The sequence below is a fragment of the Salmo salar genome, chromosome ssa19 (genome assembly GCF_905237065.1).
Source record: "Salmo salar chromosome ssa19, Ssal_v3.1, whole genome shotgun sequence".
Lineage (NCBI taxonomy): Eukaryota > Metazoa > Chordata > Actinopteri > Salmoniformes > Salmonidae > Salmo > Salmo salar.
The window spans coordinates 68,533,059-68,549,062 of NC_059460.1; the positions used below are offsets into that span (position 1 = coordinate 68,533,059).

The 16,004-nt window shown below is 40.6% G+C and overlaps 1 protein-coding gene across 3 annotated transcripts in view; it reads left to right on the plus strand.

Moving 5' to 3' along the window:
- LOC106579432 (cadherin-23) overlaps positions 1-16,004 on the plus strand; it is a 706,260-nt gene that overhangs the window by 77,501 nt on the left and 612,755 nt on the right. For all 3 annotated transcript variants that reach the window (XM_014159337.2, XM_014159338.2, XM_014159342.2), the window contains exons 2-3: positions 3,819-3,922; positions 7,335-7,409. In XM_014159337.2, coding sequence (XP_014014812.2) covers positions 3,838-3,922; positions 7,335-7,409 — 160 coding nt within the window. In that variant the 5' untranslated portion in view covers positions 3,819-3,837. The remainder of the gene's footprint in view (positions 1-3,818; positions 3,923-7,334; positions 7,410-16,004) is intronic.

Sequence of the window (16,004 nt, forward strand, 5' to 3'; positions counted from 1 at the left end):
ACCTTTGGAAGTACCTGGGTTGGTTGGTGCACATCTACTGACCCGTATGGTGGATGGAGTGAAGAAGTTCACTCCATCCACACTGTTGTTCTTTGAAGTAGTGTCTACCTTCGGCTTTGTGAGATACTCAGTAAGAGCTTTCGTGCCCAAGCCCGTCCAATATGACAAATGAAAAAGATAATGTGTCAAGTGATGCAGATGGGAAGAAAATAATATGCCAGCTGAGGTTAAATACTTAAATTGTGGTGCTGAACATGCGCCCGAATTCCTGGAGTGCCCTGTTAGGGTGAAGGAGACAGTTGGAAAGAATAAGGGCTGTCCAGTGTTTCTCCTATCTGGAGGTGGTGAGAAGAGTTGAAGTGGCATTGAAGAAGGGTAGTAGAGCCACCAGTGAATGTTTCTCGCCAACCGACTGATCCTGACATATTGCATGTGAAAAAGGTGGCCTTTGTATAATTTATTGCAGTGGTCAAAAACTGCACAGCACAGGCAAAGAAATCGGAGAAAATTGACATTGTGAGTGCCTGCTGAATGCTTTTTGTGATTTCACAGCCGAGGCCGCTGAGCCTGTGTAGGGATGTGATTTGGGTTGGACTGTGACTGAAGGAGTGGGATTTGTTTTGATTAGTCTATTTTAGCATGTTGTATGATGTTGTCACCCCCCCCCCCCCTCGTTTCCCGCAATTGATTGTGTAGTTATTTATTTTAAACCCCCCAAAAATCCATTTAAATTACAGGTTGTAATGCAACAAAATAGGAAAAACGCCAAGGGGGATGAATACTTTTGCAAGGCACTGTACAACTCCGACAGATACCAAACTTTGACACAGACAGGCGAGGAGTTCCAAGGACTAAACAGCCAACAAACTTAATGAAAGTGAGTCTAGCAAACGTTCGTGTACACTTCACTCAGAAGTTATAGATCAATGAAATGCAACAATACTGAATTCTTGAAGTGAAAAGTTGACATTGATTTAGCGTAAGCTACCGCCATTCATCGTCATACATTTTCTGTCGGTCGAGTAGGCCTATATCCTACACTGCCAAACTAATGTTGCAATACATGGTAAAGGAATTAAATGGTGTAATGATAGCTATTATTGTAAGATTATATGGAATGTAGATTCAACAGAAATTAAGTTTAAATACAAAGTTTAAACATAAATTTAACATGAACAAATCGCTCTCAAATGGTGGGAGTTTGGAGAGCACATGGAGAGATGCGCCTAGGGCGTTGTTGCCACACTGAGGAATATAAGGAATATCTACAGTGCCTTCAGAAAGTATTCATACACCTTGACTTATTCCACATTTAGTTATTGCTGCTACACAGGATGCAAGGGCACCCTCCACGAGAGGGTTGTATGGATATAAGTGGCAGGTGTTCAAGCTGTGATGCCAAAATAAAGGAATTGTTCCTTTTCAGCGCTTTCTGTTGGACATTTTTATGTTCCTACAGAGGCTTTTCGAGCAGGGTAGTTCATTCTCTACTCTGAAGGTGCCTTCAGAAAGTATTTCTTCGCCGCCTGACTTATTCCACATTTTGAAAAAAAAAGAATATTCTCACCCATCTACACACAATACCCCATAATGACAAAGTGAAAACATGTTTTTAGACATTGCAAATGTTTTTGAACTTGAATACAGAAATATCTCAGAGTCAATACTTTGCTATAAGCACCTTTGGCAGCGATTACAGCTGCGAGTCTTTCTGGGTATGTCTCTAGGATTTTGCCTGTGCTTAGCTCCATTCTGTTTCTTTTTTATCCTGAAAAACTCTGCAGTCCTTATGATTACAAGCATACCAGTAACATGATGCAGCAATCACTATGCTTGAAAATATGGAGAGTGGTACTCAGTAATGTGTTGTATTGGATTTTCCCCAAACAAAACACTTTCTATTCAGGACAAAAGGTTGCTTTGTCACATTTTTTGGAGTATTACTTTAGTGCCTTGTTGCCAACAGGATGCATGTTTTGGTATATTTGTATTCCATACAGGAGTCATCCTTTTCACTCTGTCAATTAGGTTAGTATTGTGGAGTAGCTACAATGTTGTTGATCCATCCTTAGGTTTCTCCTATCACAGCCATTAAACTCTAACGGTTTTAAAGTCACCTCATGGTGAAATCCCTGAGCGGTTTCTTTCCTCTCCGTCAACTGAGTTAGGAAGGATGCCTGTATCTTTTTAGTGACTGGGTGTATTGATACACCATCCAAAGTGTAGTTAATAACTTCAACATGCTCAAAGGGACATTCAGTGTCTTCTATTATAATTTTTACCCATCTACCAATAGGTGCCCTTAAATGCGAGGCTTTGGTCTCAGCTAAACACGTTGGAGATCTCCACCCGTTATCCATTCGCCCCTCCTGTATGAAGTTCGCCATGGCAACTCTAAGGTGACGTTGCGTCCTACAGGTCAATTGCTTTTGAGATTTTCCATTTTTGCTTCCTCCGTTTGCTTCTGAGGAGCAGCGGAAATTACATGCCCTGTGTCCGGTACGAGTGTTACGCATGTACATTGAGTGGACCAGGGGTTTCCATTTGTGTGACATACTTTCCCACTAAGCATTTACCGACAGCAACGTCTTTTTTGGGCCTGTGAGGACCAGCCGTAATTTTTGGGGACGTAGATTTTTGTTCCGATCCGGACCAAATATGAACCAATCATAGATGTCTATGTTTGGTTCAGATTTGTCCGGTCTGGACCGGCCTATATTCCAACGTCCACAGATGTCCGGAATTAAACTGTACTGTACTCTAGTGTACTGTAGTCTATTCTATTAAATAAACTACTGTACTAAACTGTGCCTTACGGTACTGTGATGTTCAAACTTGTGAAACAGCCTAGTCATCTATGATTCGTTCTAATCCAGAGTGATTTACAGTCAGTGCATTCAACTAAGGTACATAAACAACATATCACAGCCATAGAAACCCCAAAAATATTCTGTAACCGTTACTGAAAATGTTATTGGAGTGGTCTGTTGGTTTATTCTGTAGGTTGGACTACTTTGAACATCATTGCTGCCAGTTTTAGAGCTTTTGAAAAAGCTAACATACAGTGGGGAGAAGAAGTATTTGATACACTGCCGATTTTGCAGGTTTTCCTACTTACAAAGCATGTCAGAGGTCTGTATTTTTATCATAGGTACACTTCAACTGTGAGAGACGGAATCTAAAACAAAAATCCAGAAAATCACATTGTATGATTTTTAAGTAATTCATTTAAATTTTATTGCATGACATAAGTATTTGATACATCAGAAAAGCAGAACTTAATATTTGGTAATTGTTTGCAATTACAGAGATCATACGTTTCCTGTAGTTCTTGACCAGGTTTGCACACACTGCAGCAGGGATTTTGGCCCACTCCTCCCACACCTCTACATGCTTTGTAAGTAGGAAAACCTGCAAAATCGGCAGTGTATCAAATACTTGTTCTCCCCACTGTAAGTACATGTGACAGATGGGAGCAATAATAAATATTCTGTTGGACTCTCCAGTTGGCTCCTCTTTCCTGTATTAAGACGCTTGAACAAGAGCAGTACTGAATTGAAGGAATTAATCCATACCTCGGGTTTATCACATTTGGAAGGCGGGGCTTTGTGTTCATTGGCCGTGTCAGGCGTGATTCTAATGTTCTTCAGTAGAGGGCCCCTGAGTGCAAATTCCCCATAGATGTGTTGTGCCTCATTTCCCTCCTTCAGGGAACAGTAGTTATAGTCATAAATGTACATTTTCCCTCTAGAAAATTAGCATTTTCTTAAAACACACACACACTGAGTGTGTCCTATGTGTGTGTATGTATGTTGCAGTGTGGAGCAGGAGCAGGCAATGTTGTGGAGTGTGGGTTTCGGTGGCAGGATGACGGTGGCCAAGCTTCTCCTATCCTTCTTCATCCTAAACTCCTTTTGCGAAGGTGAGTCCCCACTACTTACTACTTACTCTCCATGTTATCCCTCTCTCATTCACTCTCTCATATCCTTCCATCCAATCACCTTTCACTCCTACATTCCCTTTGTTCTTCTCCCTCTCCTCTCTTTTATACTTAAACTCTTCTCTGAACCCAAATTTTCCCTCCCTTATAATTATTTTTGTTTTGTTTTACATATCAAATCGCTAATCCCTCTTATCACTTCTTGTCTCTTTAGTCTAGCTTTCTTCATCTACACCTGATGATCCATCTTGAACAATTTGTCTGCCTGGACTTTAACAAAGCAAATTTGAGAAAAACGCTACCGAAGTTCTAACAACACATTGTCTCTAGAACTTGCGATTCAAAAACTCTCGCTAGTTTGAAGAACCTCAAATAAAAAAATACAAATGTATTTTATAACACTTCTTTGGTTACTACATGATTCCATGTGTGTTATTTCATAGTTTTGATGTCTTCACTATATTTCTACAATGTAGAAAATAGTTAAAATAAAGAAAAACCCTTGAATGAGTAGGTGTGTCCAAACTTCTGACTGGTAATGTAGGTAGAAGTCATTCAAATCAAATCACATGGTTAGCAGATGTTAATGTGAGCGTAGCAAAATGTTTGTGCTTCTTGTTCTGACAGTGCAGTAATATCTAACAAGTAATCAAACAATTCAACAACAACTACCTAATACACACAAATTTAAAGGGATGAAATAACAATATGTACAGATGAAGTCGGAAGTTTACATACACTTAGGTTGCAGTCAAAAACTCGTTTTTCAACCACTCCACAAATTTCTTGTTAAACTATAGTTTTGGCAAGTCGGTTAGGACATCTACTTTGTGCATGACAAGTCATTTTTCCAACAATTGTTTACAGACAGATTATTTCACTTATAATTCACTGTATCACAATTCCAGTGGGTCAGAAGTTTACATACACTAAGTTGACTGTGCCTTTAAACAGCTTGGAAAATATCAGAAAATGATGTCATGGCTTTAGAAGCTTCTGATAGGCTAATTGACATCATTTGAGTCAATTGGAGGTGTACCTGTGGATGTATTTGAAGGCCTACCTTCAAACTCAGTGCCTCTTTGCTTGACATCATGGGAAAATCAAAAGAAATCAGCCAAGACCTCAGAAGAAAAATTGTAGACCTCCACAAGTCTGGTTCATTCTTGGGAGCAATTTCCAAACCCCTGAAGGTACCACGTTCATCTGTACAAACAATAGTACGCAAGTATAAACACCATGGGATCACACAGCCGGCATAACGCTCAGGAAGGAGACGCGTTCTGTCTCCTAGAGATGAGCGTACTTTGGTGCAAAAAGTGCAAATCAATCCTAGAACAACAGCAAAGGACCTTGTGAAGATGCTGGAGGAAACCGGTACAAAAGTATCTATATCCACAGTAAAACGAGTCCTATATCGACATAACCTGAAAGGCCGCTCAGCAAGGAAGAAGCCACTGAGCGGCTTCTTCCCAACCGTGAAGCACGGGGTTGGCAGCATCATGTTGTGGGGGTGTGTTGCTGCAGGGGGGACTGTTGCGCTTCACAAAATAGATTGCATCATGAGGAAGGGAAATTATGTGGATATATTGAAGCAACATCTCAGGAAGTTAAAGCTTGGTTGCAAATGGACAATGACCACAAGCATACTTCCAAAGTTGTGGCAAAATGGCTTAAGAACAACAAAGTCAAGGTATTGGAGTGGCCATCACAAAGCCCTGACCTCATTCCTATAGAAAATTTGTGGGCAGAACTGAAAAAGCCTGTGCGAGCAAGGAGGACTACAAACCTGACTCAGTTACACCAGCTCTGTCAGGAGCAATGGGCCAAAATTCACCCAACTTATTGTGGAAGGCTCCCCAAAATGTTTGACCCAAGTTAAACAATTTAAAAGGCAATGCTACCAAATACTAATTGAGTGTATGTAAACTTCTGACCCACTGGGAATGTGATGAAAGAAATAAAAGCTGAAATAAATCATTCTCACTACTATTATTCTGACATTTCACATTCTTAAAATAAAGAGGTGATCCTAACTGACCTAAGACAGGGAATATTTACTAGGATTAAATGTCAGGAATTGTGAAAAACTGAGTTTAAATGTATTTGGCTAAGGTGTATGTAAACTTCCGACTTGAACTGTACATATAAATATATGGATCAGCGTTGGCCGAGCGGCATAGCCAAGATGTAATAGATGGTATAAGATACAATATATACATATGAGATGAGCAATGTAAGATATGTAATCATTGTTAAAGTGTCATTATTTAACGTGACTAGTGATCCATTTATTAAAGTGGTCAATGATTTGAGTCTGAATGTAGGAAGCAGCCTCTGAGGTGGTGATTGCTGTTTAACAGTCTGAGGGCCTTTAGATAGATGTTTTTCAGTCTCTCGGTCCCAGCTTTGATGCACCTGTACTGACCTCGCCTTCTGGATGGTAGCAGGGTGAACAGGCAGTGGCTCGGGTGGTTGTTGTCCTCGATTAACTTTTTGGCTTTCCCCCCGGTGAAGCGTTGTGAAGACTGCACCACCCTCTGTAGAGCCTTGCGGTTGAGGGTAGTGCTGTTGCTGTACCAGGCCCGTACAGCCCGACAGGATGCTCTCAATTGTGCATCTGTAAAAGTTTGTCAGGTCTTTAGGTGACAAGACAAATTTCTTCAGCATCCTGAGGTTGAAGAGGAGCTGGTGCACCTTCTTCACCACACACTGTCTGTGTGGGTGGACCATTTAAGTTTGTCTGTGATGTGCACGGCGAGGAACTTAAAACTTTCAACCTTCTCCACTACTGTCCCGTCGATGTTGTGTAAATGCGGTGGTTCGCGCTTTCAGTTTTGCACGAAAGCCGCCATCTGTTCATGCTTTCTGCACTTCCTTATAAACTCATTCACTGAGTCAGCGTATAAATCGATGTTATTCTCTGAAGCTGCCTGGAACATTTCCCAGTCCGCGTGATAAAAAAAATCTTGAAGTGTGGATTCCGATTGGTCAGACCAGCGTTGAATGGTTCTAGTCACAGGTACATCCTGTTTGAGTTTCTGCCTATAGGATGGCAGGAGAAAAATGGAGTCGTGGTCGGATTTGCCGAAGAGGGGGGGAAGGGGGGGCCTTGTATGCATCGGGGAAGTTAGAGTAGCGGCAAGTGTATTGTCCGCACGAGTGCCGCAATCGATATGTTGACCGAATTTAGGTAGCCTTGTTCTCATATTTGCTTTGTTAAAATCGTAGATGTACGCAAGCACGCACATGCACATATCCGTATTCCTGCAGTGTATGCCTATGCCTCCAGGTACTTAAACATTTATTACTTCACATTTCTCACACCTGTATAGGGATATCATAAGACCCTATAGTGCCTAACCTAATCCCACTCTTCTCCTCTCTTCCACAGCCTCCAACCAGCCTCCACGCTTCCAGAACTACTTTTTCCACTCCTATCTTCTCATCTACGAGAACACACCAGTTGGTGAGTCTTAGTGTGTGTGACCATCTTTGATTTGTGTGTCAATTCAGCAGACAGTCCAGTTTTCATTTGTGATTTACAGAGAAAGGTAGGACCAGAGCGATATAGAACATTAAAGAGTCACTGGTTCAGGTGTGAATTCCACTCCTTTAGAGAATGAAAAGGAAAGAAAAGATGTGACAAAGACATGAAGAGATTATGCGAAGTGAGGAGTGTCTGTGGAATGACAGTTTTTAGTTTTTACACCGCGTAAAATATCACGGTATCAGTGTGGGGCAGTTTTGATGTCAATATAATATTGTTGTTGAGATAAGTATTTACGTTACATTGAATATTGATTATTTCACAGATTTTTGTACGGTTTGTATGTCAGTTTTAAGGTCAGAATTATTATTAGAGTTGATGTTAAAAGGTTCAATGCAACCGTTTGTATCTCAATATCGACTTATTTCTGGGTAACAATTAAGTATCTTGCTGTGATTGTTTTCAATTAAATGGTCAAAAACAAACAAAAATAGCAATTTCTCAAGCAGGAATTTTGTTAGGACTTTCTGAGAGAGATCTGAGGTCTGAGTGGAAAACTGAAAACTAGTTGTTATTGGCAGAGCTTTGGAACGCTCTTTCTTATTGGCACCAGGCAGGCCAAAACTCCATACCACAAAAACAGGCAGACATTTCAGGCGGTCAAGCAGCTCTTACACTAAAAGGGATTTATTATAATTTTCACAATTGTACAATATTATTCCAACCTCATAGTGTGGACATATATTTAGAACATAGGAAAATAACGTTTTGTGGTTCCATTGGCTCAGTGGGTTCAGCCAGGTGTTAACACCAGGTTTGTGGGTTCGATGTCCATGTTGGCCACATATGTGACTCGTTTCAGGAAACTAGGCATATGTCAGATGTCACTACTTCACAGTAGAAGAATTTGAACGTAAACATTTATTTTGGAACAAAATGTGTTTTTTGACAGCAATGCCATCTGGAACATGTGAACTTTCATTTGATTTAATAACAAACTTGTATTCCATTCGTAAATACGAATAAAATTGTTAAATTTCGAAGCAAGTTGGTTTAGCCACGGAAAAGACAGGAACCTTCCCGAGATGAGTTTGGATTGGTCTGCCATGTAGCATGCTTCTGTCTATAACGTGAGCTGCTCAGTATGTGTTGATAGTCCTTTTTACCGCGCCGTTTTGAAAGATATAATGTTAGCCAGCGAGAACAACAAAAGTTTTGCTACTTTTCTCAACAACATTAATGCCCTGAATTTAGCAGGTCGCTATCAACAGATCAGTTGGAAAAAGTGATAGGCTAGTTTCTGCACATGCCACGGTCAGTGTGAACCAGAGTGACTTGACACAACGCTAGCCAAACAAGATGTAGCTACAAACAAAACTTAGTTAAGTTTGACGTGAAGCGTTCATCCATGTATACGGGTAAAAGTCTAGCTATATTTTCAGATATCATACGTTCCTAATTTTGTCAGAAAGTAATTTTCATTGCAAGTTAAAGCATACTGTTAGCTAGCTAGCGACCGTTAGATTGCTGCCTCGCTAGCGAACATTACATTTTTGATCTGTGTGGTAATATTATTAGAATCAGAAAATATTTGCATTGCTAAGTTAAAACTTCTTATGGCATGGGGGCAGTATTTCGACGTCTGGATGAGAAGCGTGCCCACAGTAAACTGCCTGTTACTCAGGCCCAGAAGCTAGGATATGCATATAATTGGTAGATTTGGATAGAAAACACTCTAAAACTGTTAAAAGTTTCCAAAACTGTTAAAATAATGTCTGTGAGTATAACAGAACTGATATGGCAGGCGAAAACCTGAGGAAAATCCATCCAGGAAGTGGGATTGTTTTTATGTGGGTATTTTCAATTGAATGCCTATAGAGTATCTAATGGGTTAGGACCCAGATTGCAGTTCCTATGGCTTTCACTAGATGTCAACAGTGTTTAGACATTGTTTCAGGCTTGTTTCCTGAAAAATTAAGAAGAATGAGACCTTTCTCTCAGTGGACTGTAGAATCATGCAGTGCTGGTATTGCGTGTGACCGAGTGTGCGCCCTACGTTGTTTTTCCTTTCTATTGAATACGCTATTGTCCGGTTGAAATATTATCGATTATTTAGACAATTGACAACCTGAGGATGAATTATAAACATTGTTTGACATGTTTCAACGAACCTTACTGGTACTATTACAATGTATTCATCTGCATGTTTTGACCGCCTTTGAGCCAGTGGATTACTGAACAAAACGCGCCAACAAAGCACAGTTTTTGGGATATAAAGAGGGACTTTATCAAACAAAACAAACATTTATTTTGTAGCTGGGACTCTTGTGACTGCAACCATATGAAGATCTTCAAAGGTAAGTGATTAATTTTATCGCTATTTCTGACTTTCGTAATTCCTTTACTTGGTTGTAAAATGTTTGTATGCTTTTGTAAGCGGGGCGCTGTCCTCAGATAATTGCATGGTATGCTTTCGCCGTAAAGTCTTTTTGAAATCTGACAAAGTGGCTGGATTAACAAGAAGTTAATCTTTAAGCCGATGTATAACACTTGTATTTTTTATGAATGTTTATTATGAGTATTTCTGTATTTTGAATTTGGTGCTCTGCAATTTCACCGGATGTTGTTGAGGTGGGTCTCTCGTGGAACGCCTGCGCCAGAAAGGTTAAAGCCTAATGTTAGCTAGCTGACATTGCATGTGGTTGGTTAGCTCTTCAGCTACAATAGCTTGCAAAAGTATTTACACTCTTGGCATTTTTCCTATTTTGTTGCCTTACAACTTGGAGTTAAATTAGATTTTTGGGGGGTTTATATCACTTGATTTACACAACATGCCTACCACTTTGAAGATACAAAATATTTTTTATTGTGAAACAAACAAGAAATATAACAAAAAAACTGAACTTGAGCGTGCATAACTATTAACCCCCCCAAAGTCAATACTTTGTAGAGCCACCTTTTGCAGAAATTACAGCTGCAAGTCTCTTGGGGTATGTCTCTATCAGCTTGGCACATCTAGCCACTGGGATTTTTGCCCATTCTTCAAGGCAAAACTGCTCCAGCTCCTTCAAGTTGGATGGGTTCCGCTGGTGTATAGCAATCTTTAAGTAAAACCACAGATTCTCAATTGGATTGAGGTCTGGGCTTTGACTAGGCCATTCCAAGACATTTAAATGTTTCCCTTTAAATCACTCGAGTGTTTCTTTAGCAGTATGCTTAGGGTCATTGGCCTGCTGGAAGGTGAACCTCCGTCCCAGCCTCAAATCTCTGGCAGACTGAAACAGGTTTCCCTCAAGAATTCCCCTGTATTTAGCACCATCCATCATTCCTTCAATTCTGACCAGTTTCCCAGTTGCTGCCGATGAAAAACATCCCCACAGCATGATGCTGCCACCACCATGCTTCACTGTTGGGATGGTGTTCTGGGGGTGATGAGAAGTGTTGGATTTGCGCCAGACATAGCCTTTTCCTTGATGGCCAAAAAGCTCAATTTTAGTCTCATCTGACCAGAGTACCTTCTTCCATATATTTGGGGAGTCTCCCACATGCCTTTTGGCAAACACCAAATGTGTTCGCTTATTTTATTCTTTAACCTCTCTGGGCCATTGCGTCCCACCCTAGTCAACAGCCAGTGGAATCGCGTGGCGCGAAATACAAATACCTCAAAATGCTATAACTTCAATTTCTCAAACATATGACTATTTTACACCATTTGTTAGATAAGAATCTCGTTAATCTAACCACATTGTCCGATTTCAAAAAGGCTTTACAGCGAAAGCAAAACATTAGATTATGTCAGGAGAGTACCCTGGCAAAAATAATCACACAGCCATTTTCAAAGCAAGCATATATGTCACAAAAACCAAAACCACAGCTAAATGCAGCACTAACCTTTGATGATCTTCATCAGATGACACGCCTAGGACATTATGTTATACAATACATGCATGTTTTGTTCAATCAAGTTCATATTTATATCAAAAACCAGCTTTTTACATTAGCATGTGATGTTCAGAACTAGCATACCCACCACAAACTTCCGGTGAATTTACTAAATTACTCATGATAAACGTTGACAAAATACATAACAATTATTTTAAGAATTATAGATACAGAACTCCTTTATGCAAACGCTATGTCAGATTTCAAAATAGCTTTTCGGCGAAAGCACATTTTGCAATATTCTGAGTAGATAGCTCGGCCATCACAGGCTACTTAATTTGACACCCACCAAGTTTGGGGCAACCTAAACTCAGATTTACTATAAGAAAAATTGGATTACCTTTGCTGTTCTTCGTCAGAATGTACTCCCAGGACTTCTACTTCAACAACAAATGTTGTTTTGGTTCCAAATAATCCATAGTTATATCCAGATACCTCCGTTTTGTTCGTGCATTCAGGTCACTATCCGAAGGGTAATGCGTGAGCGCATTTCGTGAAAAAAAATTCAAAATATTCCATTACCGTACTTAGATGCATGTCAAACGCTGTTTAAAATCCATTTTTATGCTATTTTTTTCATAAAATAGCGATAATATTCCAACCGGACAACGTTGTATTCATTCAAAGACTGAAAGAAAAAAATGGAGAAGTCTTGTGACCGCGCATCTCAGTCTCACTGTCCCCAGGCTGACCACCTACAAACTCTTCTGCTGTACTTTGCCCAGAGACAGGAGACACGTCATTCCGCTTTCTGAACACTTTAGAGAGCCAATGGAAGCCTTAGAAAGTGTCACGTAACAGCACAGATGCTGTAATGTCGATAGAGATGCAACAGAAGGACAACAAATTGTCAGACAGGGCACTTCATGCATAGAATCTTCTCAGGTTTTGGCCTGCCATATGAGTTCTGTTATACTCACAGACACCATTCAAACAGTTTTAGAAACTTTAGTGTTTTCTATCCAAATCTATATTCTCGTTTCTCGGCAAGAGTAGTAACCTGTTTAAATCGGGTACTTTTTTTTTTTATCCGGCCGTGAAAATACTGCCCCCTAGCCCCAACAGATTAAGCAATGGCTTTTTTCTTGCCACTCTTCTGTAAAGCCCAGCTCTGTGGAGTGTACAGGTTAAAATGGTTCTATGGACAGATAATCCAATCTCCGCTGTGGAGCTTTGCAGCTCCTTCAGGCTTATCTTTGGTCTCTTTGTTGCCTCTCTGACTAATGCCCTCCTTGCCTGGTCCGTGAGTTTTGGTGGGCGGCCCTCTCTTGGCAGGTTTGTTGTGGTGCCATATTCTTTCCATTTTTTAATAATGGTTTTAATGTTGCTCGGTGGGATGTTCAAAGTTTCTGATATTTTTTTATAACCGAACCCTGATCTGTATTTCTCCACAACTTAGTCCCTGAGCTGTTTGGAGAGTTTGGTGTCGCCCCTTGCTTAGTGGTGTTGCAGACTCTCGGGCCTTTCAGAACAGGTGTGTATATATACTGAGATCATGGGACACTTAGATTGCACACAGGCAGACTTTTTTTAACTAATTATGTGACTTCTGAAGGTAATTGGTAGCACCAGATCTTATTTAGGGGCTTCATAGCAAAGGGGGTGAATAGATATGCACGCACCACTTTTCCATTTTTTTAAAATAATTATTTGAAAAAGGTTGTTTTTTTCATTTCACTTCCCCAATTTGGACTATTTTGTGTATGTCCATTACATGAAATCCAAATGAAATCAATTTAAATTACAGGTTGTAATGCAACAAAATAGGAAAAATGCTAAGGGGGATGAATACTTTTGCAAGGCACTGGTACCTGCAGATTCATACTACAGCTATGACAATCCTTCTATTGGTAGTAGTATGAGTTGGGATTTTGCTGGTTTATTGTTTAGCTAGCTAGCTACATGTCTAAACAAAGGACTCCACTTCACCAGATGATTGTCCAGGTGTGTCTGGGGGGTGATTACGGCCATCTATTGTATTTCATGAACATGTGTACATGTCTTGACAATAGTGACCTATCCTCTTTGCTAGATGTGGCTGGGTTTTTTTTATAGCATTTTCTTCACATGACCCATCAATTTAGACAAGTTTGTCATGTAAGCTTCATCTAACCATTATAAAATATTTCTATCTGGGCACATTCTGTTTTTGATATTGCTACTATGCAAGTAACCATTTCACTGTACCGTTGAACCCTTTGAACCCTGTTTCCTGTGCATGTGACAAGTAAACTTAGATTTTATTTGATATAGTGTGTGTTTACCAGAGACGGAAATGTGAAGAACAAGATGACCTGCACCAAAGTCAGATTAGGATATAGGCCAAGGACTAGATAAAGTGTATTTTTACCTGGAGTCTTTCCTTATTGTAGGCTACTACTTTTACCACTTTTAGTTTTGAGATCTTTGGTTGTTTACTAAACTACTCACTCTGTTTAGCTCATGGCCTCACATGTGAAATCTTAGCCCCACCCATCTCTAAGGCTTAAGAGGGTGTGAACAATGCTGAATGGGTGTAGACAAAGAAGAGCTCTCCAGTAGGTCTACCAATATATTCAAGGGCCATTTTCTCAAAAGTGGGGTTACAAGTTTATCAACTTTCAAAGCAGATTTAGTTTCCCATTGTTCCTCAACTGTAGTGTATGATATACAGTTTTGTAGCTCTGAGTCTCTACTTTTATCCAATGTAAAAATAAAAATAAATCTAATTTTGCTACATAAGACCGAATCGAGGCAGTCGGTCACATATATGATACCGTCTTGCTGAAAGGGGAATTTGTCTCCCAGTGTCTGTTGGAAAGCAGATTGAACCAGGTTTTCCTCAAGGATTTTGCCTGTGCTTAGCTCTATTCCATTTCTTTCTTATTTTTTTCCTTTTTTTGTGGTACTTTTTTACCCCTTTTCTCCCCAATTTTGTGATATCCAATTGGTAGTTACAGTCTTGACCCATCACTGAACTCTGGTGGTTAATTTCTGTATTATCAAATGAGGAGAGACAAACTTATCACACAAGTCAGAGTTATACTTAAAATAAATCTTTAATAGTGAGAGCTTTGCAATTGCGATGGCTTATCGACGAATCACCTTCTCTTTGATGATTCGTTGAGAGCCATAACACAAAGGCTACTGAGATCTTTTATAGCAAAGATCCACCCCCTAGTTGACATAACAAACCACAGATGTTTTGAACGGGTCACAAGGTGAGACTTTTTAAATGAGAAAGAAGTATCCCGTAGCCAGATAGCATTCGCTATAAATTATAGTTCAGTTTGGCCCCTAAGACGAGGTTCCAATCTCGTTCCTGGTACTTCATAGCACAAAAACACCAACTCATCCAATGGCATAAATCAATTGTCAACTCCAGATACTCCCATCTCAAGTAAAACCCCTTCTTGACCCCACTCCTGGACAAGCTCACTGAGGGGAGTGAGCCTCTAGGTCATACACTATCCCAGGATAAGTGCAACATCAGAGATGACATACAATGGTTCCAGACACTACCACACACATCCCCCAATGCCAAAGGAGGGAATGACTGGCGCACAGACATTGTGGAGACAAGTAATTGGTTCCCCATTATTCACACCATCCCTTCACATGGTTTAAGAATAGGTAAAAACACATTCACATATGAAGACAATGTTCCCTCCTGTCCTCTTCCCTTTCTGTTATTCTGCATAGCACCAGGGACATCTGACCTCTCCCCTCTCTGGGCCCCAGGTGACTGAGCCCCAGCTGAGGGAAGAAGTGCAACTGCCAACATCAGAGTCCGAAGGGATACATTCTAATAACAAGCATATCACTTAAGCATATTATGCAGATAAGACATCTTAATTATATATGTTACCCAACTAATTCTGATTCTTCCGCCACAACTCCCGTACGGACTCGGGAGAGGTGAAGGTCGAGAGCCATGCGTCCTCCGAAACACGACCCCACCACTGCTCGCTTAACCCAGAAGCCAGCAGCACCAATGTGTCGGAGGAAACACCGTCCAGCTGGTGACCGAAGTCAGCGTGCATGCACTCGGCCACCACTAGGAGTCACTAGAGGGCAATGGGACAAGGACATACTAGCCGGCCAAAGCCTCCAAAAACCCGGAGACTCTGGGCCAATTGCGTGCCTCCTCATGGGTCTCCCGGTCGCGGCCGGCTGCGACACAGCCCAGGATCGAACCCCGGATCTGTAGTGACGCCTCTAGCACTGCGATGTAGTGCCTTAGACCACTGCGCCACTAGGTGGGCCCTTTTCCGTTTCTTTTTATTCTAAAAAACTCCCTAGTCCTTGCCAAATGACAAGCATACCCATAACATGATGCAGCCACCACCATGCTTTAAAATATGACTAGTGGTACTCACTCAGTGATGTGTTGTGTTGGATTTGCCCCAAACAGACAGTAACGCTTTGTATTTTGGACAAAAAAGTTAATTTCTTTGCACCATTTTTTGCAGTTTTCACTCTGTCAATTAGGTTACTATTCTGGAGTAACTACAATGTTGTTGATCCATCCTCAGGTGTCTCCTATCAAAGCCATTAAACTCTGTAACTGTTTTAAAGCCACCATGGGGAAATCCTTGAGTGGTTTCTCTGGCAACTGAGTTAGGAAGGACGCCTGTATCTTTGTAGTGACTG